At 43.3% G+C, this 27,390-nt stretch overlaps 1 protein-coding gene across 1 annotated transcript in view; it reads right to left on the bottom strand.

Annotated features, from left to right (window-relative positions):
- cacna1aa (calcium channel, voltage-dependent, P/Q type, alpha 1A subunit, a) overlaps positions 1-27,390 on the bottom strand; it is a gene marked incomplete at its 5' end in the record, with an annotated part of 89,087 nt that overhangs the window by 20,171 nt on the left and 41,526 nt on the right. Inside the window, 13 exons of the mRNA XM_079746904.1 lie at positions 2,659-2,755; positions 6,229-6,356; positions 6,629-6,785; positions 7,106-7,203; positions 7,648-7,713; positions 7,941-8,057; positions 13,163-13,246; positions 13,962-14,072; positions 14,270-14,434; positions 16,057-16,258; positions 16,589-16,729; positions 23,991-24,151; positions 24,367-24,466. Of these exons, the coding sequence (XP_079603030.1) occupies positions 2,659-2,755; positions 6,229-6,356; positions 6,629-6,785; positions 7,106-7,203; positions 7,648-7,713; positions 7,941-8,057; positions 13,163-13,246; positions 13,962-14,072; positions 14,270-14,434; positions 16,057-16,258; positions 16,589-16,729; positions 23,991-24,151; positions 24,367-24,466 (1,627 nt within the window). The remainder of the gene's footprint in view (positions 1-2,658; positions 2,756-6,228; positions 6,357-6,628; positions 6,786-7,105; positions 7,204-7,647; positions 7,714-7,940; positions 8,058-13,162; positions 13,247-13,961; positions 14,073-14,269; positions 14,435-16,056; positions 16,259-16,588; positions 16,730-23,990; positions 24,152-24,366; positions 24,467-27,390) is intronic.

The raw sequence follows: 27,390 nt of genomic DNA, 5'->3' as shown, positions 1-27,390 counted from the left end.
CATTCACGACAAATAGGTGTCATTTATTAATTGTTCCTGAATGTGGTCATATTGTGGGAATGGCTGACCATCAAAGAAATGGAGAAACGGGGAGATGGCACGGGATGTGCCAGTATGTTTATTGAGATACGCAGAGGCTTGCATAAGCATAAAAAATGATGGTTCAACTGCTGTGAGTGTATACATGAGATGTGGAAGGGAAGGGTGGTGGACCTGGTGATAGTAGTAATGGCAATGATGGTGTTGGTGGTGATGGTGTCAGCAGTTATGGTGATTATGGTGTTGGTGTTGATTGTGATAGTAGTAACGGTGATGATAGTGGTGGTGGTGGTTATGATTATATTAGTACTGGTGATGATAGTGGAGGTGGTGATGTTGGTGGTGGTGGTGGTGGTGGTGGTGGCGCTGGTGATGGTGATAGTAGTAAGGGTGATGATGTGCTGGTGATGTTGACAACGGCGTAGGTCGCGAAGGTGGTGGTGATGGTGTTGATGGTGGAAATGGGGATGATGGTGACGCTGGTTGGTGTCATATGCTGAAGGGGGAGATGGGGGTGGTGGGGATGATGATATGGGAGGTCATGGTGGAGGAGGTGGTTGGACTGAGGCAGGGGTCTGGAAACAGAATCACACTGCATTGATAGGAGAGCCAGAAGAACAGGGTTAGGTCAGTGGGACCCTGAATAGACTTGATTTGGGGGGGTGGATCTACAAAGGATGATACGTCTCTACCACAGACCCCTCTGCTCCCCTCTGAGAAAGTTGGAAGTCCAGTATTGTGTTGGATATAGTGCATGTATGGAATGTGTGTTGGATGGTTGTGTGTGTATCCTCCACAAAACACCCCCATGTCCCGTACCCAGGACAAAGTGACTCAAGAGGACCCGGGTCTGACCTTCCAAGCCCTGCTGCACACGTATGCTATTTGTGTCTGTACAGTGGACAGGGTAGTCTGTATGTAATGTGTGTGTGTGTGTGTGTGTGTGTTTGTGTGTGTGAGCATGTACGTTCAATATGTACATGTGTGATGTATTGCACATATGGATATGACTGATATTTGATGTATTGTTTCGTCTAGCTCAACTGGTCGTGATTGGTAGGATTAGGGTGAACCATGCAATGAACCTTTATCCTGAAGACCCAGGTCATACCCTTTAAGGAACCAGTACAGGTTTTATTGCATGAGAAGTGGATGTGTGTGTGTCGTTCTGCATGTTTTTTCCGGGGCGTTTGACGCAAACTGAGACGGTCGCTCCGGTCAGTCTTTCCTGTGGATACACACCCCAGGAGACCCCCCGCCTCCCCACCCGAAAACCCTGCTATCTATGGCCCCCTGAGCCCACCCCCATATCAGCCACCCTGAACCAAATAGGAAAGCACCACCCAACAGGCACAGAGACCGGCTCACCCTGCACTCTGCCCCGCAAATAGGTCAAAGCCAACAAACAACAACAGCACAACGACAGCGAGCGGCAACTACGTCGAAGATACCACACGAAGCTAACACTCCACCACCAACACCACCACCACCAGCGCCACCACGGGAATAGCCCCCCCGGCTTGCTGGGGGGCCGGGTGGTCTGCTGACCTTGTAGGCTACCCGAGCTGGACAGCGCCTCCCCAGACCCAGTGCTGGGCACATGTGTCTCAGCATATCATACATATCCCTCACACTGATCCTGCCACTGTAACACAGCCAACAGACCCCAGAGAACAGAGAGAGACACAGAGAGAGAGAGAGAGAGAGAGAGAGAGAGAGAGAGAGAGAGAGAGAGAGAGAGAGAACAGAGAGAGAGAGAGAGAACAGAGAGAGAGAGAGAACAGAGAGAGAGAGAGACAGAGAGAGAGACAGAGAGAGAAATAGGGGAGAGAGAATATGGGGATAGATAGATAGAAAGAGGGAGGATAGAGAGATATAGGGGAGAGAGAAAGTGACAGAAAGGAGGGCCAAAGCAAAATCAAAAAAGAAGGAAGGAATAAGAAGGTTACTGTCTGGCTTCAGAGAAGAGGCTTGTCTCTAAGCCTGGGGGAGGAGTGTGAGTGTGAGTGTGTGTGTGTGTGTGTGTGTGTGTGTGTGTGTGTGTGTGTGTGTGTGTGTGTGTGTGTGTGTGTGTGCGAGAAATATGACCGAGGCGGAGCTGGTACACAGGTACCAAGCTGTTCCAGGTGGGGAACGTTGGGAGGGGGTTATGTCACGCATCAATGCAGTTTCTGTCCCCGCCCTACAACTCCCCCCGAAACAGAAAGCAACGATGCAACGGTGCAGTGGAGCGCCCCAGAGAGACTCAGTTCTGTGAGTCCTATGGCAAGCAAAATACAAGTAAAACAATGTGGGGGGGGGGGGGGGGGGGGGATGAATTCAAATGTTGAGTCAAATGTTGATGCTAATGGTTTGGTTTTTTTAAGTGGTGAATCTCACATGCTTCTGACTAGCACCGGCGAGGGGTGATGGGCAGGGGGAGGAGTGTCTGCACATTCTCTTGGCAGTACAGAATGCAGGTTGTTAATGGTGGGGTAGAAGAACTAAACATGAAAGTGTCCAAAACATTGTAAAGAAAGAAAAATAGATAGAAACAATACAAAGCAGCATTCATTTTCATTCCTGGATGCTGCAGCTGGTATGTGTGGTTGAGAGGTTTTGTCTGAAGGGAAGCCAAACCTTGCAGGCCACCCTATGAGGGCACTTCTTGCCTAAGCCGAGGGGCGGGTCGATTACTCGCAATAAACTGTACATGTCCTTATAATGAATCCTCCCGCTGAAAGAAGAATACACAGGGGGTTAGGAGACACACACACACACACACACACACACACACACACACACACACACACACAAACACAAACACACAAACACATACATACACACACAGAAGAGAACATTTAGAAGAGAAAAACAGGAAGGAAAAGAAGAGACAAGATTGACAGAATATTTAAACATACTGTATACTGTAACTTTACCACCTCTGGCACATGCACCTGTGCGCGGACGCACACACACACACACACACACACACACACACACACACACAGAAAATGCACATCACAGATTTGAACCAACCTGTGAGTGTGAGTCCAAAGAATTGTGGACACCATTTTCAAAACCACTTACTACTCAAATATCCTTTTATTTCTTTCTTCCCTCTTTTCCTACTTCCTTCCTTCCTCCCTTTCCTTATCTATCTGTCTTGGCCCCGGCACCTGCCATGATGTTCTTCATAGCTAACCCATGTGCACGGTGATGTTTGCACGGCGACGTGTGCAAGATAATGTGTGCACGTTGGTGTGTGCACATGACGTGTGCACTGTGATTGGGGAACGATGCCGTGTGCACCGTGACGTGTGCACGTGGTAATTACAGAAACACCCGTTGGGTGCATGCTGAAAGGCTAACAGCCTAATAGGCCCTTTTCAGTATCTTTCTGCCAACGTTGCTCACAACGGCTGTTAAACTAATGAGGACAAATGGTAAGATTTCAGCTTGTCCTCCAGACGAGGGGAACAGTAAAAACAGACAGTGGGCCCTATTTTAACGGTCTGAAACGCAAGTGAGAAGCGCAAAGCGCATATAGCTTTGTGGGCAGATATCTGGCGCTGTTGCTATTATACCGGCGGATAAATGACTCTTGCGCCCGACGCAAATCTAAAATGGCTTGGCCTGAATACCCGTAGGTGTGGTTTGGGCGTAACGTGCAATAAACCAATGAGAGTGCCGTCTCCCATCCCCTTTAAGAGCCATGAGCGCATTTTAACCTGACGAGTTGATATTTTGACAGGGCGTTTGCAGTCTCCGATGAGACAGATGCATGAACACATGAATTTCAAACTTCAAATGGCTCAGTTTATGGGCAAGTAATATGGCCTAATTCACACATGGAATAGCGTCTTCTTCTACAACTTCAGAAATACTGAGCCGTCCTGTACATTTCGGCAAAGAAAACTTAACACACATATGACATGCGTTCCTGTGGCCACAACTGTGGGTCTATTTAATGAAATGCGGCAATACGTTAACAAGCATTGTTTCTTACCAGTATTGTATACATTATCGTTCTCAACTTGTGTTCATAAGTGTCCCCCCCGTTAATATACATTGCCATGGACTGTATTATGCGTTACGTTTAGTTTGTGTGTGTTTAAACAGATGGGTTCACACACGATGTCTGTGTCAAGAAAATGTGTGTTTGCTGTACGGTGTTTGCAGATGCATTGATTTAAAAGTACAGTTTATTACTGCTGTATCATCTGTTCTTTACCAAATAATTTAACCAACGTTATCATTTACCCTAAAACGAGATTTTGCTCGAGTTTATTATTGTTATTATTATTATTTTAACGCATGGCATAGACTACTACAGTGTTCATTCATGCAGCCACTATGGAAAAAATGGTTTCCACAATCAACATCATCATCATAATATTTCAATTAGGCAAATCGTTTGCATGTTTGTGCTGTGTATAGCCTACTGGTGTGTAAGCCTTTGTTGCAGTTCCGATCTGCCATGGTACGTCAAAATAGTGACAACAACTGCGCTATCCACTAGTGCACTTAGACCAGGTATTTTTCGGTCAGTTGCGCAACTGCTTTATCGGTCTGTAAGATAGCACCATGTATCATTTGTGCCGGAACACGCCTCTGCTTTTCGCCGACACGCCTCTCAGGGCGCAAGTTTAGTGGCGCGAGTTTGCTGCAGGGGAAAATCAGCTTTGCGCCAGGTGCAAACTAGCAGCGATACATGCGTCGGTGTAGAAAGTCAATCGCGCTGGGTGCAAGATAGGGCGCGGTGTGTGAATGGATGTTACAGCCTGTGCACATACTAAAGACAGTTATTATATTTATTTACGTTATACATTCATGGTATGTTGTTCATCCCTCATTCCCTTTCCTTCCTCTCTTGTTCCCTTTGTGGCTTCCTACCTTCCTTAATTTTTTCATACTCCCATCCTTGCTCCCTCTTCCCCTTTGTCCCTCCCTCCCTCCCTTCCTCCCTCCCTCCCTCTCTCCCTGTCCGTTACAGGCCACAGGACAGAACGGGGACGAGACAGGAAGTGGATAACAGACCGTGCTGGAATACAGATACTGTTAAACTTAGCGCTCGGGTTGGGGCGACCTTGTGTCCACATTAAGTTTTTTGGTTAGTATGCCGATTCCAGAGAGGGGGACACGGGGAGGGGGGATGGCGAGGTGGGAGTGAAGGAGTGGGTTGGGGATTAAGGGGAAGCGACTCTGAACCTTTCACGTCGTCATGGTGAGAATTTGTCCTGATGCCGCGGCAACTGGTTCTGAGAATTGTCCTATTCGTCCGTCCTGTCCATTTTGTCCAGTTGTCACAGAAAAAATACTATTTGTTTGTTGTTTGGCTCATTTTAGTTCACAATGACGGGAAATTATAGACACCTTTTGTACTCAGAGCTCCGCTGAGAAGGTTTTGTTGAAATGTTTGGGGTGAATAAGCTTGTTCAAAGGTTGTCTTAGGCCCTGTCCACGCCGACGAAAACAATCTTTTCCCGCGGGTTTTCCTTGGCATCGTTGCAGGAATTTCTCCTTAAAGATGGACTCATTGCAAAAACGCATCAAGCTGTAGAAAAGCTGAAGTACATATGCCAGGCCTATATGTGGTGCTGTTTCTGCTTCAGAACTCCACCAAAAAACAAGAAGAAGAATAGACGGAGCACGCGCAGCAAGCCTGTGCGCCGTACAGGCCGAACCTAGTTGATTGAGCAGAAAATACTTTTTAATGTAATTAGCAATCATATTTACCAAAGGGCTGTATTTAGAGATACACAAATAATACAAATCAATTCAAACCAAATCAAAGTAGACTGAAATCTAACGTTGTCCACTTGGTGGGGTGGGGCGATGATGTCATCGTTTGCGTATCTGGGGTTCTCATTAATCCTTAAACAAGAACGAATCGGGGGGATTTCTCTTTTTCACCCTGGGACCTGGTTTCTAAAGAGTACATTTGCAGGCACCGAAAACTCTGTGTCCTTCTGGATGGTCGGCCCAAACGTGCAAGACTTCCGCGTTTTACACGAAAATCATATCCGTGTGGACAGGGCCTTACTATTAAAACAGTTTTTTAATATTTATGTGTGTGTGTGTGTGTGTGTGTGTGTGTGTATGTGTGTGTGTGTGTGTGTGTGTGTGTGTGCTTGTCGGTCTGTGTGTGTGTGTGTGTGTCGGTCTGTGTGTGTGTGTGTGTGTGTGTGTGTGTGTGTGTGCCCTCACCAGGCTGCTGGGTCGTACTCTGCCCATATCCTGACGTACTCGTCCAGGTGATGAGGGCCCAGGATGGACGAGTCTCTGGTCAGGTACTCAAAGTTGTCCATGATGACGGCCACAAACAGGTTCAACATCTACGCACAGACACAGAGCACAGCTTTACCTCTGCTCTGAAGTAGAGCAGAGCTAAAGCAGTTGTTTGACCTAGTGAAAAAGCCTCACTGGTGGCTACAGTGACCCATCGAGAGAAACACCCTCCCATGTCCAAACGTGTACCTGCATCTAATGTAAACCTACTGCGAAAGTGCCTACTTCATCACAAAATCATTATTATCGTCATTATAATGATGATGATGTTCATCATTATCAGCATCAGCATCATCACAATACATGTGCAAGCACTCACCAGGAAGGAGCAGAAGAAGATGAAGGAGACAAAATACAAATAGGCGAACTGGCTCCCACACAAGGAGCCCGATTCCTTGTTTTCAGATAGGGGGTCACACGCTTTGCCCCCCAGACAGGCCAGCATGATCTCATGCCATGCTTCCCCCGTCGCGCTCCTATGGGGAAACAAAGACAGGAAATGTTATACATGAAATTCTTTCTCATCAAACACAGCATTAAAGTTAACTAAGATGATACAGTACGCTAAGATTAACTATGATTCAAGATAAGCTACGGTAAAATGAAGAGCTGCTATTCTAACCAAGCAAACCTAAACGATAATAGCTGCTAAAGTGCTAAAACAAGGTAGCAAGTTTAAAAAAGAGAGTAAGATATGATAACATTTGGACTAACAATGGTGGTATGTGTTTGCATGTTTGACCCAAATTGCATTTCTCTGCCGGTGTATTTAACAGGAATGTGAGGGCATACACACCTGAATAGGAGTATGAGGGCCAGAAAGAAGGTCCTGAAGTTGTTGTGTTGGTTGATGGCACTTTCACTTTCTTCTTCAATCCCAATATTCCCAAAGAGCTGGCCCAGCACAACAAGCACATTAATGCACAACTCCACTAGAACCACACTCTAAAGGAACACTTCATCAGGTGCTCCAATCAGCAGAAAGTTTCGTGCATCCACAATTTTCCTGATACAGTAACAATGTTTCTTATAGCCTTGGGCTCACCTGATAGCATATACATATTTTTTTCCAATATATTTGTATTATAATACTATTTTACAAAAAAATAATAGAATAGAATAGAAAAGGTCTCCAAAAGGTCATTTATATAGAAACAGACAGCTTAAGGATTTGTGGCCACAAGTAAACTACTACTAATCACCTATTGGGTCACAATGCACAGACCACCTAGTTATTTACATTATGGGCAGACGTTGAAAGGGTTAAAACGTTGTTTGTGTTGAACTAGACACACAGAAATGTAAGACATCCTGAGATCAAGCAAGAGTCTACCTCACCTGCATCCCTATGATGGCGTAGATGAAGAACAGCATGGCTATGAGCAGGCAGACGTACGGTAAGGCCTGAAGGAACCAAACAACACAATCAGCATCTGATTTTTTAGGGAGGTCATTAACGTGAACTAGGTAAATTATATCAGGTTTGTTTCTGTGCATGTGACTATAAATATGTGTCTGTGTGTGTGACATGTGTAAGTGTATGTGTACGTGTATGTGCATGTTTATGTGTCTGGGTGTGTGACATCTGTATGTGTATGTGTTTGTGTTTGTCTATGTGGTTGTGCGTGGACCTTGAAGGACTGGACAAAGGTCCAGAGCAGGATGCGGATGGTCTCTCCCTGCCGCAGCAGCTTGATGAGGCGGGCTGCACGGAACAGCCTCAGGAAGCTCAGGTTTATGAAGTTGTTCTGCACAGCCGCCATGACGCCACAAAACAGACAGAGAATGAGAGAGAGAGAAAGAGAGAGTGGCACAGAGATAGACACAGAAACAGAGAGGAGAGACGAAGAGAGAGAGGGCATGGGAGAAACACAGACAGAGAGAGAGAGACCGAGTGAGAGAGAAAGAGACAGAAGCACAGAGATGGCCGCACAAACAGAGAGAGGGAGAGACGAAGAGACAACGAGGGCAAGAGCGAGGTAGACCCAAACACAGAGGGTGCAGAAGGGGGAGAGAGATGAGGAATTTAGGCAGAGTAAAGGACGGAGGAGAGGAAGAGAGAGAGCAAAGAACATAAAGAAGGGATATAAACTCAAAGAAGGTGACCGAATTGACAAGGATAAGAAAAAAGAAAAGAGGATAGGTAGTGAAAGAAGGAAAGAGTGAGGACGAGGAGGGTTGTGTATCATTTGGAGGGGGGGGGGGGAGAAGAGAAAAGAGTAGTTAGTGGCTGAACAAAGAGAACAAGCACAATTTTTCTCAACCCTACGTTTCAAGTCAGGCAAATTCAAATCAAAGAGTAGGTGGTGGGGGAGGGGTGGTGGGTCGAAAAACATTCAAAACCAAACGCAAACTGGTTTAAATCAAACCCAAACATAATCAAAACAAAAGCATATCAACAAACCAAAGAAGAAGAAAGCAAGGCACCAACAGGCATCTCATACCTCCCAAGGAGTTATAAAGGAACCAAAACACACACAACCAAACGGCCCACGGAGGAGGGCGTGGGGAGCCCGAACCAGGCCAAGGTGCTGGGAGAGAACTAGGAGGAGGGCTTGGTTTGGGGTTCGGGGATTGTCGTTCATCCAGGTGCAGGGCCCTGCTCCTCGCATGCCGTATTACTACATGGTCACGTCAATCACTTCTACTATGTCAATGCAATCAGGTCACTGTGATACAATTGCAGTGGAGCGCCTAAGATTGATTTTTGGGTTCTGAACACTATCTGAATGTGGAATTCTGCATAGGCTAGCATTTAGAACCGAGATGGCCGCAAGGTGAATAAGGCCCTTCATTTAATTAGGGCCCTATGCAAGTATCTGTGGATTCACTTACATTCTGCTAAACTTCTCCTTTTACCAAATACTTTTCAATAAAAACTTGCAAACTACAATACTTTTTTCAATAACAATCTTTCTGTTTTGTTGTTGTTTTTTGCTAACAGCTTAAAAGGAATGACGCTAGCATTAAATCCTATGATAATGTAACCTTGCTGAACCGTAACATAAAAGTATGAGTAAAGGGGCCGATGTTAAAATCACTGTTTTAAGGCCAGATTTAAAATACAGATATTTAAATATCAGGCCAATGCGTTTTAACAGGCATGGAGGGCTTTATCATCATTTGACGCGTTGTCATCCAAGTCCAGTAATAATTATTATAAGAACAATGCACAAAAAGGTTATTGGTCAAAGGACACGCTGGATATTTACCTAATTTACAGAATACCTTGTTCAGTAAGTATGAAAGGAAGAATGTTCAGAGGGGGAGGTACTGGGGAAAGGTACTGGGTTCAAACCCTTGCTACTTAATTCAATATCTCTGCATTTACTCTTAGCCTATTTTGGGGAGAAAAGTGAAGTAACAGAAAACAAGTTCTTCAGAAGTAAATGCGGAAGTAGATGTTGAAGACCTAGACCTTTGACCAGTAAACAGGAGGAAGCAACACCATGGATAAAAGGATACAGGCTGCAGGCACATGCAGCTTCCATGAACAGTATCCTGCTCTGAGTTTGTGTGTAAAGTCATGCATTAAAGTAGTTGTTTAACTCTCAAGTCTCTGCCAGTCACTCTGCCAGTCACACACTCTCCGTGTGTGTGTGTGTGTGTGTGTGTGTGTGTGTGTGTGTGTATTTGCTCAAGTATTTTCCCCCGTGTCTGGGTTTCGATTAATGGTGCATGTCATGTGGATGTTGAGATTCTGGCAACTTTATTAATCTCAGGGCAGAGGGTTTCTGTTGCAGTGACTGACAGAGAGCTGGGTGGAATTATATTTATCTTTAGGTTCCTTTTACATTTGAGGGTTTGCAGAGCTCATGCAAGAGGTAGTTGTGCAAGTATGCAGGGTAGTTTGTTGTGTGTGTGTGTGTGTGTGTGTGTGCGTGTGTGAGTGTAGGTGTGTGTGTGTGTGTGTGTGTGTGTGTGTGTGTGTGTGTGGGGGGGGGGGGGGGGGGGGGGGGGGGGGGTGTAGGCAATACATGCACTGTCCCCAACAACATTGGCAGGCCATGAGGAAAAGTCGCTCTTTTGTTTTGGGAGGAGGGAGGGGAATTCACCAAACAGATGCAGTAGAAAAAGAAAAAGCAGAAAAACAGATCTCCAAAAAAATTACAAACCATCTACACGTAGATGTTGCAGATGTGGCATGGTTTATAGCAGCACATTTTTGGATTTTGTGGTTGGTTTGGTCGGAGCAACCAGCGCGCGAGAGAAAACGTTTAGCGTGGACGGTACAAGAAAAGAAGGGCAGGTAAGGAAATAAAACAACAACAACAACAACAACAGCAAGAAAGAAAACAGACGCACACACAGAAACAAAAAGAAACATAGAAGACAACAACAAGGAAAAATCTGTGGTCACTGTGGAAAGATTTAGCGGCAACTCAGAAGGTGTTCATTCCTGGTCCTTGCTGCACAGTGGGGTATACTACGAACCTCGATTAATGGGTTAGCGAGATATGTTGCGCTCAGAGCCTGGGTTAGCTGCGACATGAAAGTCGCTCTCATTTAGCGTCGCTGATTCCCCATGGTGACTTATGCTGCCAACCAAACCTGGTCGGGTGGAAGTTATCAGCTAAGACTTTCGGGTTAGATCGGCTCCTAGCCCCTCCTTTGACAATGGCGTCACCATTTGTGGGTGTTCCCGTGGACCTCGGAGCCCGTATCGTACAGGTCTCTCCAGAGACAGAGGGTCTTTCGGGACAGATCCGATCCCTCGGCATTGCCTGAGAATATTCTTTATGCGATATACAGGTTCTCTTCAGAGGGAATTCGCTATTTGATCGTCCTTGTTGGACCTTATGTAGACAATGCTTACTGTTGTGTCTCGGTGAGATAGTGGTAGATTTGAGGTAGCGCGTCAGTCTTGAATTTTTGCGTGCAGGGGTCGTCTCCCAAGTTTTGTGCTTTTATGTGTAGCTTAAAAAGTCCCAATTCGTATGTCATATAGATTAGTTATTCACTAAAGGTTATGGAATTATATTTTTGTGCTTATTTCAAACTTGAACCCATGTTCTCAAGGCCGTGCTGGCACCACATCTAGATGGGGGTAAAAGGATTATGGACAGGCGAGATTTAAACCCTGGTCGCTGGCATTCGGGTCTTGTACTAATCCACTACGCCGATGCCGCTACATCTCAGCAGTTGAAACATATGCTACACATTTCCCTAAATTATAGAATAAGGCAGGTTGGACGTTGCTTTTGCATTTTGAAATCCTCATCCCTCCATTAGGATTAATGATGAACAATTCTGCATTTGGCATAGTTATGTTTTTGACAAGGTGCAGAATCTTTTCACTTACGAATTTACACGATCGCAACTGTGTTGCCCCTAGCTGTTACCTGATTCTTGAACTTCTCAAAGTAGTTCATTATGACTATCTGTTCCTCTTGAGTGAAATATACTGCTCTTGATCTATCCATTTTGTAAAGGTGAGTAAAATGACGTGATTAACGCCCATTTTACGGAAAGGCGCATTGAAACTAAAGCGGAAAACCTGCCTTGACAAAATGACTCATAAGTGAGCCCCGTGGTGTCATTTAACTCTGATTACGAGTTTCGTCTTTGTCGATCCAGGTTATCCCAAGAAAGCCTGGGTGTGTTCAGCGCGCTTCATAGTATACCCCACAGGTGTGCAGCATTGTTTACATTATTTTCATTGTGTTTATGTTTAGGATGTGTACATCGACAGCAGGGGAAGAAAATTATCAAATTGGTGACGGCTGGGTTTAAAATTTTAAATATAAATATATATAATAAACACTACGTTGAAACATTTGTTCCTGAGAATATATATATTTTTCTTCTTAGCCGTTTGAAACATGACCAAAAGGTTCAAAAAAGGCCCTGCAGGATTGTTGATTCAGCTTTTGTTCTTCAACCTATCAAATAGCAATTATTTGAGTATATCAATTATCTCAATATATAAATTATCTTAATATACCAATTAGCTCACTATACCAAAGCTAAGGACATTTGAGAATAGGAAGCGCAAATGTTCAATTAAAAGCAAGCTTTAGTGGCGTGAAATTTACGTAAATATACCTAAATACCATTCAGGTATTTACACTCAGCTTAATTTTCTACTAGCTAAATACTCTTCAGGTATTTATGTTAAAAGTATCTACTGACCTGGTCTAGTTGAACAGATTTCAGGCATATCAGTAAAACCAGCAATTATCAACAAGGTTCATGTACAATTTTGCATATACAACTGAAATAATTTCACTACAATTACTGAAAAATAAATACATACATTGTTTTACATTAGACTGGGTCACAAAATAGGTACAGCCAGCAAGGACATTTTCAGTTTCATATCTAGCATATACTTACTTTCATATACAGGTACTCAAGACAAATAGACAGAAACATTAAAACATTGAACTGTGTGAAAACACGCATACAGCAGCCAACAGGATACAATGGTTAGATCTGTTCAGTAGACCTTCACGTCAGTCTTATCTCCTCCGACTGCCCAAGGCTCTGTCTACCTGAGCATATGATTGGCTACTGAGAGGGACGCTATGACGGTTGGTTGCTTAATGCGCTGTTAGCTGGGGCATAGTTGGGCACTCCCCCTATATCCCTAGCCCCACCCGCTACCAACTAGGACATTTATATAAGACTTTCAGGGGATGTTCATGCTTCACTGACCATGTAAAACAGGGGTCTCTCTTTCTCCCTCCCCCCCACACTTCTCTCCTTCATTCTCTTTTGCTGTCTTCTTTTTCCTTCTAAGGCCTTTGTGACAGATGTACAAGCCCACAGCCGTGCGCTTAAAGCCCAGCTCTCATACACATGCACATACACACGCACATACACACACACACACACCAAATGCCACACTTACCCCAAGCTCGGTAACCAGAATGTCAGTGATGCTGCCAACTACGGTCACACAGTCAAAAATGTTCCAGGCATCTTTGAAATAATTCTGTGGACACATGGTAGACAATTAGTAGGGTGTAGTGGCAGGAAGAATATATATATATATATATATATATATATATATATAGAGAGAGAGAGAGAGAGAGAGAGAGAGAGAGAGAGAGAGAGAGAGAGAGAGAGAGAGAGAGAGAGAGAGAGAGAGAGAGAGAGAGAGAGAGAGAGAGACACAGACAGACAGACAGAAGAAGAGGCAGAGAGTTGGTAGAAACCAAATAAGGGGGAATGACAAGGAAGAAGCAGAAAGATAGAAATTAGGACAACGGAGAGAGAGAAGCGAGAAATTGATGTAGAACAAGACAGTGTGAGCCACAGACGACAGAGAAACGAGTGAAAGAGAGCAATAGATAGAGAGAGGGAGGAACAGGAAGTAGAATACATGAGACAAGTGCCATATAGACAAGTGATGGACACAAACACATTCACACATTGATTTTCTAGATAATAATAATGTAACAAGGTCACAAAGTCTCTTAAATTGTAAAATATCAATATTAACATTAACAAAAATACATTAATAATAAGAACAACTTGCTTAATTTACATGATTAATAATGGAACACAAGTCCACGTAAAACACAAGCACATTTACAATAGGATAAATATTCCTTATAGTTAGTTCATTTACATTTTTCAGTTTGCAGTTGCTTTTGTTTGATTTTGAATACAAAAATTAACTAACATACGTACACACACACACTTACCAACACTCCAAAGGCGATGATTTTGAGGACACACTCCATGGAGAAGAGAGAAGTGAATACAATGTTGAGGTTGGCCAGCACCGCTTCATAGGTGACTGATGCACCGTCATACTATGGACACACACACACACACACACACACACACACACACACACACACACACCATTGTACCATATGTTACAGAGTTTTCAACTTCTCCATATCAATACTAAACGCTAGCTAGCTTGTGAGAGAGCTTTGTAGGTAGAGTGACTTAGATTGAGACGTAGCTCATACAAAAATACCAACATAAACCTGAGCTCTCTTACCTTCATCATGAGTACGATGGTGTTGAGCGCGATCATCGCCATGATAGTATACTCAAATGGCGGCGACACCACAAACTCCCACATGCGGTACTGGAAGCTTTGCTTGTTTTGGGGCATGTGTCGCGTCAGGGGCCTGGCGTTGATGGCAAAGTCTATACAGGCTCTCTGCGTGTGGAAGGAGAGAGGAGGGGCAGGGTTGTGTACCAGGTAGAAACTTGTGAGATTTGGGCCATCGTATAGGTGCTTAGACTTTTACTAGAATGTGTCTTATTTTGTGTTATTGTCTACTGAGAGTCAACCACACATGATGTTGTTGTTTATCCACCCAGTATCTCCGTACTACTGTGGTCTTGTATGTTGTATCCGTCTAGCCATCCTTCTATCCACTTGTAGAACCATCCATCTATCCATTGATTAAAGGTGACATATTATGATGTTTTTCCAACAAGTTAACATAGTATATGACTTCCAGAAAACGTGTTTTTGAAGCTGTTTGCTGGAAATAGCTTTAAGGAAAAAGATTCTCACCTACGCTATTACCTTCTGTTTCGGCCCTTTGAGAATGTGCTGTTTCTGGTGTCTGTAGTTTTAAATGCAAATGAGATGCTGCCCATTGCATGAAAATCAGTCAGTCAGAGTGAACCGCAGCATGGAGGAGTAAGGGATTTTTGCCGTTTGCGAACTCCCAGAGCTTTATATCGATATAATATAATATAATATGATATAGAATATTATATTATATAGGTATCTATATAATATAATATATACAGAGGTGGAAAGTAACTAGTTACATTCACTCAAATAAATCTTTTGAGTAGATTCTTTTGGTATTTTGTATTTTTTCAGTATTTTTTAAAAACTGTACTTTTACTTTAACTTAAGTAAGTTTTGGTTGAAGTATTGTACTTGTACTTGTGTTACATATTAAACCACACAAGTTACTGAGTAAAAAACTGCAGGCAAGTATGTCGAGAACGAAAAGATGCATGCTGCATTGGCCTGAGAATTTATGAGTTCACCTAGCAACAAGCCTACCTTTCAGGCGTCAGTGCAGTCAGACGGTTGTAGCCGGTAGGCTGAACGGATAATGGCTGACTGTTTTGTTATTTCAAGCTTCAAAATTAACCCTAGTTATGGACTTGCAATAGTTTTAGTCGTTTTGTGTAAGCTATTTAACAAATGATTCAGAGATAACAGGATTGTTAATATCACAGATGTCAAGCTTATAGTGTCATGACACTCCTCCAAGTCACATCGAAGTCGTATCCATCCACTTATAGAACCATCCATCCAGCCATCCACTTATAGAACCATCCATCCATCCTCCAATCAACTTATAGAACCATCCATCTATTCATCCACTTATAGAACCGTAGCGCCCGCAAAGTCAGAATCACATTGCTACACACCTTTCCATTAAAACACACCTCCATTCATGGCTTCCTCCATCATCCACCCACATTCATCTCCTACTCCAATGGAAATAATCCACCGATCCCCGCGCAGTGGAATCCGTCCTCCAGGAAGGGCATTTGGATGAGTGCAAGTCACCGGTGAACTATTAAATCTAGACAAACCCGCTACAGAACCTTCCATCCATTCTTCCATCCACTTATATAATCATCCATCCCTCCTTCCATCTTTTCATCCTTCCTCGCACCATGCTTCCCTGTACCTAAACACTCATCCATCCACCCATCCAACATCCATTCATCCACCCATCCAGCATCCATCCATCCATGTAACTATAAACCATCGATCCCTCCCTCCCTCCCTCCCTCCCTCACCTCATTCTTTTCTAGGCTGTAGTCCTCCATCATCTTGTCTCCCTGTTCTTGGAAGGTGATGATGATGAGAGCCACGAAGATGTTGACGAAGAAGAAGGGGAAGACCACGAAGTACACCACGTAGAAGATGGACATCTCCATCCGGTACCCCGGGCTCGGGCCCTGGTTCTCATAAGTCGCATCCACTGAATGTTTCAGCACCCTTGGCAGAGACCAGGATTCCAGGTTAGAGAAAGTGTATGTGGGATTCTCTGTGTGTGTGTCAGTGTGTAACTCAGTGTGTAGGTGTGTGTGCGAGTGACATAGGCGCATGTAAGCTTATGTATGCGTGTGTGTAGGTTTACATGTATCTGCCAATAGTTTTTTTAGGGAGATGCGGCCTAGCATCTGTAAAAGCATAAGTGGTACATATACACATGCAAAAGCACCATTCCTATATATATATATATATATATATATATATATATATATATATATATATAGGAATGGTGCTTTTGCATGTGTGTATGCATTTGGTGTGTGTGCGACTCACTGCGGCCACCCCTCTCCGGTAGACACGGTGAAGAGGGTGAGTAGGGCCCAAGCCACGTTGTCGTAGTGGAAATCGTACTTCTTCCACTCCCGCTTCTGCGCCTTCACTTCGTTATTAGGTTCATACACCAAATATTCGCCCCTGAAACCAAAGGATAATAATGATAACATTACTATGGTGGTCCTGTACATGTAAACTAGTAGAGCATGGTGTCAATGTTGACAGATGTTATCATTAACGATGTAAGAAGGTATCAATTTTGGATAAAAACATCTACAAACGGGTGCAAATATATACCGCTGGAAACTCTAAAGAAAGCTGTTGGTTTCATTTTCAGATTCATTCATTTTTTTCTTTCTTTTATTCGTTTTTTTGAAGAGTATAGTCAAAGAGAGAGAAAGTTGGAGAGAAAGATATAAAGTGTGGAAATTAAAGGGGAACAGTGCCTGTTGGGGGACAATCCACATTACATATAAACAATATTTTACATTTCTTCATTTTTTGACATGTACAGCAACCATTTATCCCAGCCTTTAGAAAATGAGTCTTCCTTAGTTTTTAATCTAAATGTGAGTCTCTCCATTGATGGAATATCACCGATAATGTTGAGCAATTGTCTGTAATCAGGTGCAACATACTGGAGCCAGTTCTTAGTGATGGCCTTTTTTGCTGCAGCAAGAAGAATCGTAATCAAATATTGGTCTCCTTTGTGCACAGTTCCTTCCATATATATCCAAGGTATATGTCAAGATAAGTTCGGGGGATTTTGTATCCTAGTACCTCGCACAGCACAACATAGATATGATCCCAGAAAGGTTGAATTTTACTGCAGCTCCAAAACACGTCTGTATGGTTAGGATCCATACAGTTGCACAGTCTCCAGCAAGGTTGTTGAGTGTTTGTTTGTTTGCTAGCAATCTTGGGCATTATAAAGAAACAAATTTGGTTTTTCCAAGTGAATTCTCTCCATCAATGTGACTGTGTAGTTATCTGGTGTATTTACCACATATCATACCACATGTTGTCCGGGGTCTCTTCAGTCAGTTATTTTTCCCATTTAGCTTTGACTTATAATGTTGAATCATTCTTAGCTCCCATCAAACAAGAATACAGAATTGACACAGCTCTGGGAATGACGTCATTGTAAGATTGCACAATCACTTTTACCATAGGATGTATCTCATCAGCATGTTTTATAAATATTTTTATATAATAATTCCTCATTCGTAAGAATCTGAATAAGTAATCTTGCATATCGCTGTTATACCTATCTCAGTCCACTATCTCAGTCCACTGTTTGTATCTGGTATCAGAAATTCCCGGTGTGAATTCTTTATCAAAAGCTATCCAATTTAATAGACCAAGTTCCCTTTCCACTGTTAGTTGTTTGATAACGGAATACCATGTATTTAAGGTAAAACTTGTTATTGCGTCTAATTCTTCCTCTCCTGACCCTATCGAATGCCTTTTCGGCATCTAGCCTGATCAATGCTGCTGGTATTTTATTTTTTTGTATTTTATGTATAATGTGAAGTATTCTCCTGATATTCTCCTGAGTTTGTCAACCTAAGACAAAGCCAGTCTGGTCTTCATCTATCAAATCTGTTACCATTGTTTGGCGCCTGTTTGAAATTGTGGCAGTATTATTTATCCTTTAGTGGTTTGGGAATGACTGTAATTATTTCTTCCTTCCATGAGGGGGGAGTGTTCTCTTTGGTAATTGTCCAATTAAAGACTCTAAGTAATAGTGGTGACAGTTCTTTTTCAAGTTTTTTGTACCACTCAGATGGAAATCCGTCACTACCGGAAGCCTTGCTTTTTATCAATTTTCTTATTGCTTTATTGATTTCATCTGTAGATATCTTTGCTGTTATGCGTTCATTTTGCACTTTACCTATAGAAGGCAGATCCAGGGAGTCTAGAAATGTTTTAGTATCCTTATGATTTGTTGTTGATGTTTGGGTGTGAAGATCTTTGTAATAATTCCTGAACATATTTTCAATTTCTTTTGGTTCATATTTAATTTGGCTGGAATTAGGATCACGTATTTTATTGACTGTAATCCCTGCCTGTTGCTTACGTAATATTTTCGCCAATAATTTGGCAGCTTTAAGGCCTAATTCTTGGTAATTTTGTTTTAAATAATAAATACATACCTAGCCTTTATCTCTATTTCCTGTTGTAGTATTCTATTAATTTGGTTTCTCACCTCTTTCATTTGTTGCTAATTTTTTTCATTTGTTGCTAAAAAGTTTTCTCTTTATGTTTTTGTTCCAATTGTTTCAGGTCAGCAAACAGAGACTTGTACTGAGTTTCTTTTTCTTTTTTAAGTTTACTTGTAATTGCAATACATTGTCCTTGTATAACAGCTTTGAGAGTGTCGCATAGTATTGCTGGGTCTGTCTCGTCATTATCATTCTCCTCTAAGTACTTCTGTATTTCAGCTTTGATTTGTTCGACCAGCAGTTTGTTATTGAATAACCCCACGTTTAATCTCCATATTGTGTCTTTACGTCTGGACTTCAAATATATTTTTAAATAGATTGGGCTATGGTCTGACAAATCAGCCACTCCAATTTGACTTTCCTGTTTTCTATCCCTGTCTTCCTTCTGCATAAAAAAAAATAGTAAATTCTAGAGTATACAGAGTGTGCCGCTGAATAACGACTGAAGTCTCTCTGTAGTGGATGTAGTGCCAAAAAAAGTCAAAAAAGCCCATTTCTTCCCATGTATTTTTAGTGACTAGTTGTGTCTAGGTCGTAGTTCATTATCACATTGAGATCTCCTCCACATATACATATACCTTCTATTTCTACAGCAATCAAATCAAATAGGGATTTAAAGAAATGTTTATCACTTTCAGGTGGGGCATATAAGTTCACCAATGTAACCATTGCTTGGTCAATTGTTCCTTTTACAATAATATAATGTCCCGCTTTATCTTTTATTTATTTTTGATTATTCAAATTTGGTTGCATTAGGATAAGAATTGTAAAACCTCTTTTGCAGGTGTTAGAACGGAAGCTATAGAAAGTGTTTTTAAATCCAAATCTTTTCAACTTTTGATGTTCTTTGTGTTTGTGAAAAGTGGGTTTCTTGCAGAAAGTTAATCTGCGTCTTCTCCTTTTTAATTTTAGCTATTATTTTTTCGCTCTTTTGACTGGGATTCCTAAGCCATTAACATTTAGAGACATAAGTTTAATACATTCTTGTTTGGTATTCATAGGCGGTTTTTGGTCTGTTCACATTGTGGTTGCTCCCCTTCAGTCTAACAGTGCAATAACCATAGGCACTTAATATCATATGAAACAACCAAAAAAATAACTTAACAAAACTATAAACAGAAAAAGCGACCTCCAAAAAGAGATGTCAACAGCCCTCATATGTTGACCCTCCTTTAGTTTTGAGGGGAATTGCCTTCCACAAGAGAAGGGTCCCCAGCTAGTAGTAAGATGTAACCAATAAGGGGTAGATCTGCCCATACTAGACTCTGTTGTAGGCAGCTGTGCTTCATTCCCTTTGAGCCAACAAGCTTGATATCTGTATCCCTTCAGGTCACATCAAATTTAACACTAACTTTTTTATTTTTTGACCTGTATTACAATTTAAGGATATGTTATTGACATTTATATTTAGAGTCAGCTATTCATCTCGCGGGTTTGTCCTCGCGTTGGAATTCTTGCAGCCGTCCTTTCGCCCGTGTGCCTGCCTGCGAGGTTCGGACTCGTCCTCTCCCGACGCGTGCCCGATCTCCAGCCCACTCGACTGGAGCCTGTCACAGGCTGAGGTGCCTCTGGTATCGATGATCTCATCTACTTCATATCCTCATGTCACCGGCTGCTTCCTCCGCGCTGCTGTACGTCTTCATTCCACTAGCCGAGTGGATACGCATCCTGTTGAGGGGTGTCTGAAAGCGGATGCCCTCCCCCTTTAGAATCTTCTTCACGTTCACTTACGCTTTGCGTTGTTGCAGCATCCTCACAGAGTACTCATTTTCAAAATAAATCCTTCTTTCTCCGAGCTTGACCGTTTTCATTCCCCAAGCCTCTTTCAAAACCATCTCCTTCACATTAAACTGCTGAAAGTTGAGTGTAATCGACCTTGGTGGTTGTCCTGTCTTTGGCTGTCCAGGGCTCGGTGGGCTTGTTGAATCTGGAGGTCTGTTTCGATTGAAAGCTTGTCTTTTAACCATTTGTCCATAAATGCCGCAAGCGATATTTCTTCTCAGCTCTGCATCTTCTGGAATGCCATATATACACAGGTTGTTCCGCCTGGATCTCGATTCTAAGTCATCCAGCTTATCCATAATTATTTTCTGTTCCTTAAGTATGTCCTTCAATTCACGTTTTGCGTCGGTACTCCACTGCTCGCCTTCTTCAGTGCGTGTGAAATCGGCTTCTATCATATAATTTTGCTCTTCTACATCTGCGTTTATTTTGACAAGTTTCTGGTTAATGTCCTCCTCAAACTCTGCCAGTTCGTTATTTTCACTTTGGTGGTGATGTCGTCTTTGACAGATTTCAGGTAAATTTTCAGCTCTTTTTGCATGGCTTGGATTTGCTTGCTAATGCTATCTAAGCTTGCTTGCGCTGAAGCCATAGGTTCAGTAAGCTCATCTTCTTCCTTGTCAGAATGACTTATTTCTTTACCTTGACTGTTCAGGATTTTTTTTCTTTCCTTTCTTTGACCCTCCGCTCATTGTCAACAACCATGTATCTTTCTTTGTTATATTTTTTGCGAGTTTTTGCCGAGTTCATTGTGTTGGCGTTAGGGAGCACACTATTCAAGCATCCATACTGTTCAACCGTCACCCGGAAGTCCTCAGATTCATTGCTACCTTTTGTTCTATAGCTCTATACACCTAATAAATATCTCTCACGTGAGTCCTGTTATAGCTTTGTTTCTTGAGTTAGACCGTAAAAAACAATTTGCAGCATTGCCATGATTGACTTCCTCTAGTCTCTTCAGAGGCCCAACATCATCATTGGCAGACCTTTTTTAAAACAATGATCCCATAACATGGACCCCTTTAGCGGGGGACACAATTTTCGCTAAAATGAGATCCCACATTTGGGGTCAAAATGTGGTTAAAGGTAAAGGCTTTACAACCTAAGTGAAAGAACATTTTCACTTCAGGAAATGTCTTCATCCAGCCACAAGGGTGAACAGTTGTATTAACCATGTTTAATCTACCTTCCACCAGGTCCCTTCCGCCATTTCTATGATGAGATGGATGGCCTTCCCAGCTACTCTCCAGAAAATGACACATCACTCCTTTTCCTGGGCGACCTCAACATCCTGCCAGAGAAGTTGTAGTCACCTGAAAAAACCAACCTTTTTGCTACCTTTGACTTAACACTATTCCCTTCACCTCCCACCCACAGGGCCGGGAACCGACATGACCTGATATTCACAAGGTCCTGAGGTACCTCGGCTCTCTCCGTAATCCCGCTCCTTGCGTCTGATCACTTGGTTGCTTTTTCCCTCCCCTTGAAATCCTCCCTACTGTCCTGTCTTTACTACCATCCCTCGAACAATTCTCTCAACTGCAACTGAGGAAGCCTCGGACACTCTGCTATCCTCCCTGCCCTCCTCTTTGGACTCCCTCAGTCCCTTCCACTCCAGACCAGCGAGTTCCTCTACCCCCCCCACCCCCCTCGGTGGACCGAATCGTAGAGGGCTTATTGAGCAGAGTTGCGGGTAGCTGATTGCGGGTATGCCTTATTCCAGCATCCTTCGAGACTGCCAGAATCAAGCAGCTCCTTAACTGAAGAACTCCCAACAGAACTGCAGACCGATAACTCTTCTTTCATTCCCTTCTAAAACACTGGAACATGCCATCTCTAACCAACTGTCCTTCTATCCCTCACAAAACAATCTGCTTGACCCTCTCCAGCCAGGCTTCAAGACTGCACACCCCACTGAGACAGCATTCCTCATGGTGATGGAGTTGCTCCGTGCTGCCAGAGCCTCATCCATCTCATCGGTTCTCATTCTCCTCGATCTGTCAACGGCGTTCGTAACCGTGAATCACCAGATCCCCCAGATGAATCGCACCTATCAGGTCCCATATAATGGCTCCATGTCCAAACCCTGAACTCTGGTTTCCCTCAAGGCTCTGTACTGGGACCCCTTCTGTTCTCCCTATACACTAGATCATTGGGCTCTGTAATCACATTACACATTTTTTCCTATCACTGCTACGCGACGACAATCAGCTATTCCTCTCTTTCCCCTCCTCTGACAGCACCCTGATTGCAACACGCATCTCAGAGTGTCTGGCAGACATCAGCAGTTGGACGACTGCCCGTCACCTGAAACTTAACCTCAACAAGACTGAGCTCCTCTTTATGCCAGGGAAAAATTGTCCTCACATTGAGTTACTGGTCACTGTGGATGACATTGCAGTATCCCCATTACCAACCACAAGAAACCTTGATGTGGTATTGGACAATCAGTGATGCTGAACTGCAAACAACCCCGCGCTTGACCGATCCTGCAGATTGCTCTCTGCAACATCCGCAGGACCCGGCCCTTCCTCACAGGGGAAGCAGCTCAGCTCCTGGTCCAAGCACTCGTCATCTCCCGCCTCAACTACTGCAACTCGCTCCTGGCTGGACTACCTGTCTCTGCCATTAAACCTTTGCAGCCTATCCAGAACAGGGCAGAACGCCTTGTGTTCAACCTACGTAAATTCTCAGATGTGAACCCCCTAATTCCGCGACCTCCACTAGTTCCCTGTAGTAGCTTGCATCAGATTAATGATGGTACTGGCCTACAAGGCGGTCGATAGAACTGCCCCTGCCTACCTCCAAGCGTTGGTCAGACCACACACCCCAGCTTGAGTGCTCCGCTCAACTACTTCAGCTGGACGTCTGGTAACGCCGTCGCAAAGAGCAAGATAAGGGTTGATCATCAAAGTCACAACTCTTCTCTGTTTTGGCACTGCAGTGTTGGAATGAGCTCCCTGCCGATGTCAGGACTGCAGATTGACCCACCAGCTTCCGCAAAAGACTCAAGACTCACCTGTTCAGAGTTCACCTTGACTCTGCAAACCACCCCATTAATGTACGCACTTATTGTATGTTGTACGTACTGGCACTTAATGTACGCACTTATTGTATGTTGTATGTCATGGCACTTCAAAATTGTTCTTAGCATTGTGTAGCATGTTGGTGCTTGGCACTTGGTTCTATGAACATCCTTACCGTAGGGACAGGGATATATTGCTTCGCCTTCTTCTGACAAATACTTATTTTAAGTCGCTTTGAATAAAAGCGTCTTCTAAAGGCCCTAAATGTCAATGTATATGCAAATGTTTAATGAGTCAACATTTATGGTTTCCTCTTGAGAAAGCCATAAAGTTGTGCAATTCTGCCGAGTGACATGACCACATCCTGACCTGCAATCGCGCTCAAACTCTTTGGACTCGTCGGTGCAGAAGAAGAATCGTCCCTTGAAGAGCTGCACGGCAACCACGGCAAAGATGAACATGAAGAGCATGTAGACGATGAGGATGTTCAGCACATTCTTCAGGGAGTTCACCACACAGTCAAAAACAGCCTGGGTTTGGGGAGGGGAGATAATATTTACGTTGTCATTAAGCAGATACTTTAATCCTAAAGGAATAATAAGTGAGGCTGAGGACAATGAACTGCATTCAAAAGAGTTAGGGTTTTACAATTGAATGATGAGACGCATAACTTTACATAATGGGATTGAAATTCTGAAAATGTAACACCCGAGTACAGTGACGCAGTAGAAACCCCTCGGGATACCTTGAGTTTGGGGAGTCGTTTGATGGTCTTCAGAGGTCGAAGAACTCTTAGCACCCGGAGCGACTTGATCGTGCTGATGTCCTTCCCCGCACTGCTCCCCCTGTCAATGTGCACGCCCATACACACACACACACACACACACACACACACACACACACACACACACACACACACACACACACACACACACACACACACACACCCACACAAGCACAAATTGTAAGAAACAGGATAACGGACATCCAGAAAGGTTATCATGTTATCGTTTTATGTTGATGTTCATCTTCATTCCAAAATGGCAGCTCAGAGCCATTTCACAATGTTAGTGGTTTCCGAGTTAACTCGCGGCGAGTAACTGCGTTTGGAGTACATGCAAAAAACAATGCGCTTTTCATCACTCCTTAGCCTTGGTGCTTAGCGTCGTGTTAGCGTTTCAGTTACATGCTAGTGTTAATGGGAAATTTTGCCACGACTACCGCCACTACTACATGCTATGGTTAAGCTTGGCCCAAACCTCGGCAACGCTTTTGACTGAACACCACATTTCAATGCTTTACGAGGAGGGATAAAGACTGGACTAAAGACAGGCATGCCCGGCGCATGGCCCAGTCTTCCCATGCAGCATTGAAACGTTGTTGCTTTCCATGCGTTGCCGTCGTGTCATTAGTACCACCAGCACAACTCTTCTGCATGACACGCAGATCAACCGACCAGCTCCCACAAGTGGACCGTGCCCACTGGTTGGCGGACTGATCTAGCCATCATACAGCTGGGTGACCATGCCCATGAGTGATGTCACTAGAGTGCATCACACCTGGTGGTAACATATGGGGGTCATTTAACTGAGTGAGTTTTACAAGCGTGTTCATAACATGGAATCTTGTCTTGGAGGGTTAGGGCTCTAAGACAAAGATGCTTTTCATCAAGCATTTTCTGACTGAAATGCTGAGCCAAACCTCTTTCTTTCTTTTTTTGGGAAGTACTCTTGCGAAAACACACAAATAAACAAACAATAGATGTGAGACACAAGGCCCTGGATCCCTTGTGTACTTCTCGTGTTGATTCTTGAGCACAACGCATTCTCCCCTGAGCAATCTCAATAATTAAACAATTTTGCAAGCAAACATCACGACTATTGTCAACCCTGCTGCAGGTAGAAAAGTATCCTCTCTGTCTTTAACTCATGAGTTCTTTAGAAGAAAAGCTTATTTCAAAAGGGCATGAACTCAACCCTCAGGGGGTACTAGTATCTCAACACAAACACACACATTTGTGTTTGCACATCTGTAACCTTGTGCATATCTATGGAACACATATACAAACAGTACATAGTTGAGTTGTTTGGCTGTCTGACTCCCCGCTGAAGGGTCCTTGGTTTGAATCCAATGTCCTCATTCTACCTATCATTGAGCAATATCTTGTTCAAGGATGAAGGAACAGGTAGAACCTCTACCAGTCGCTTTGGATAAAACAGGAAAGGTCGGCAAAAGGCCAAACAACTAATGACCAAATCATTTCAGATTGTATGAGATACACACTGTGGTTGAGCCAGAGATGGTTCCCAGAAACCATCATCATCATCATCATCATCTTCATCATCATCATCATCGATCAATGATTAAGAAGAGCACAGACACACAGACGGTCGACCGTGTGTGCGGTTAAAGTTGGACAACGCTCTTAAAGAAAGAAAGAGAGAAAAGGCTTGTGGTTTTGGGCAAACAGGCACTGAGTCGAGAGGGGCCAAGGGGGGGGGGGGGGGGGGGGGGGGACTTTACCCGGTGCCGCTGCTGGACGTCCCAATGGATAGATGACAGACAGACAGACAGACAGGGTGAAGGAAAGAAAGACAGAAAGAAGACAGGTGGACAGAAGGAAAGAATGACAAAGGAAGACAGTGACAGAAAAACAGACAAACAGACGGACAGGAAGAATTGGTGGTGCAAAGGGACAGAGAGTGGGAGACAGACAAACAGACACAGAGAAGGAAGGTTTTGGAGGGAAAACAAAAAAACATGTGAGAGGAACAGAATAATAAAGGTGGTGCAAGGCCTTCGTTTTGTGCGATTAACCCTCCAACATGCAAACAGACACACACGCACACACAAGCATACACAGACACAAACACAAGAGTTGAACCTTGTATTAACAACAAATTGTTTTCCTAGAGAAGCTCGATGCAGCATTAGAGCTGTGCATTAGACGGCCACACAAACAATCCACGGTGCCCTCAGGCTTTCAGACCAGACTAATCAAATCACACAAGTGATACCCATCTCTAGTGAGAGTGCTTAGCCTATCTAGACAGCTATTCAATTCCTACCAATCCAATGAAGACACTATCAGGATTAGGAATTCTTGCTCTTTTACTGCTTAACCTCCACTGTTTTTGTGAGTTAAGACCGAGCCACGTGTTAAGAACCCTGCAAGACGACTTATGGTGTTAAAATAGAAGAAGCATGGATTTGGGTTGGCTGTTTACCTACCTTTAACAGCAGGTTAAAAGCATAATTTTCTTCTATGGGAAAATTATGTTTAAGGTCAAATAATCAGGGTATTTTCCAATATACTTATGATGCTTAACAATACACACACACATGCACAAATACATCTAAAACCAACACATTCACAAACCCACACACACAAACATACACACACACACACACACACACACACACACACACACACACACACAGGTCACACATACAAAAACATGTACATACAGGTTAGAGGTTAGGCAAAGAAATGTTAACACATCGATATATACACAGAGATAAATGGAGAGATGTTGCAGTGCCGAACTCCTCAAGACAGGGGGGGCGTTCAGCTACAGTGCTTCCGGGCTCCAGTACCCTGGAGTACCAACTGAATTTTACAGGTGTATTTAAGTGCTGTTAAAGTCTGATGCCTAAAAACAACGTACCAAAAAAATAAATATATATATATGCGCGGATTGTGGATAGGCTTCAAAGTCATTTTCTGTGCCAAAACCAAAGTACTTGACCCTACACTTGATTGCGTACT

This window comes from Pollachius pollachius, assembly GCF_949987615.1.
Source record: "Pollachius pollachius genome assembly, chromosome: 11".
NCBI lineage: Eukaryota > Metazoa > Chordata > Actinopteri > Gadiformes > Gadidae > Pollachius > Pollachius pollachius.
The sequence above is the reverse complement of the archived record's forward strand: the minus strand, read 5'-3'. Positions and strand labels throughout refer to the sequence as shown.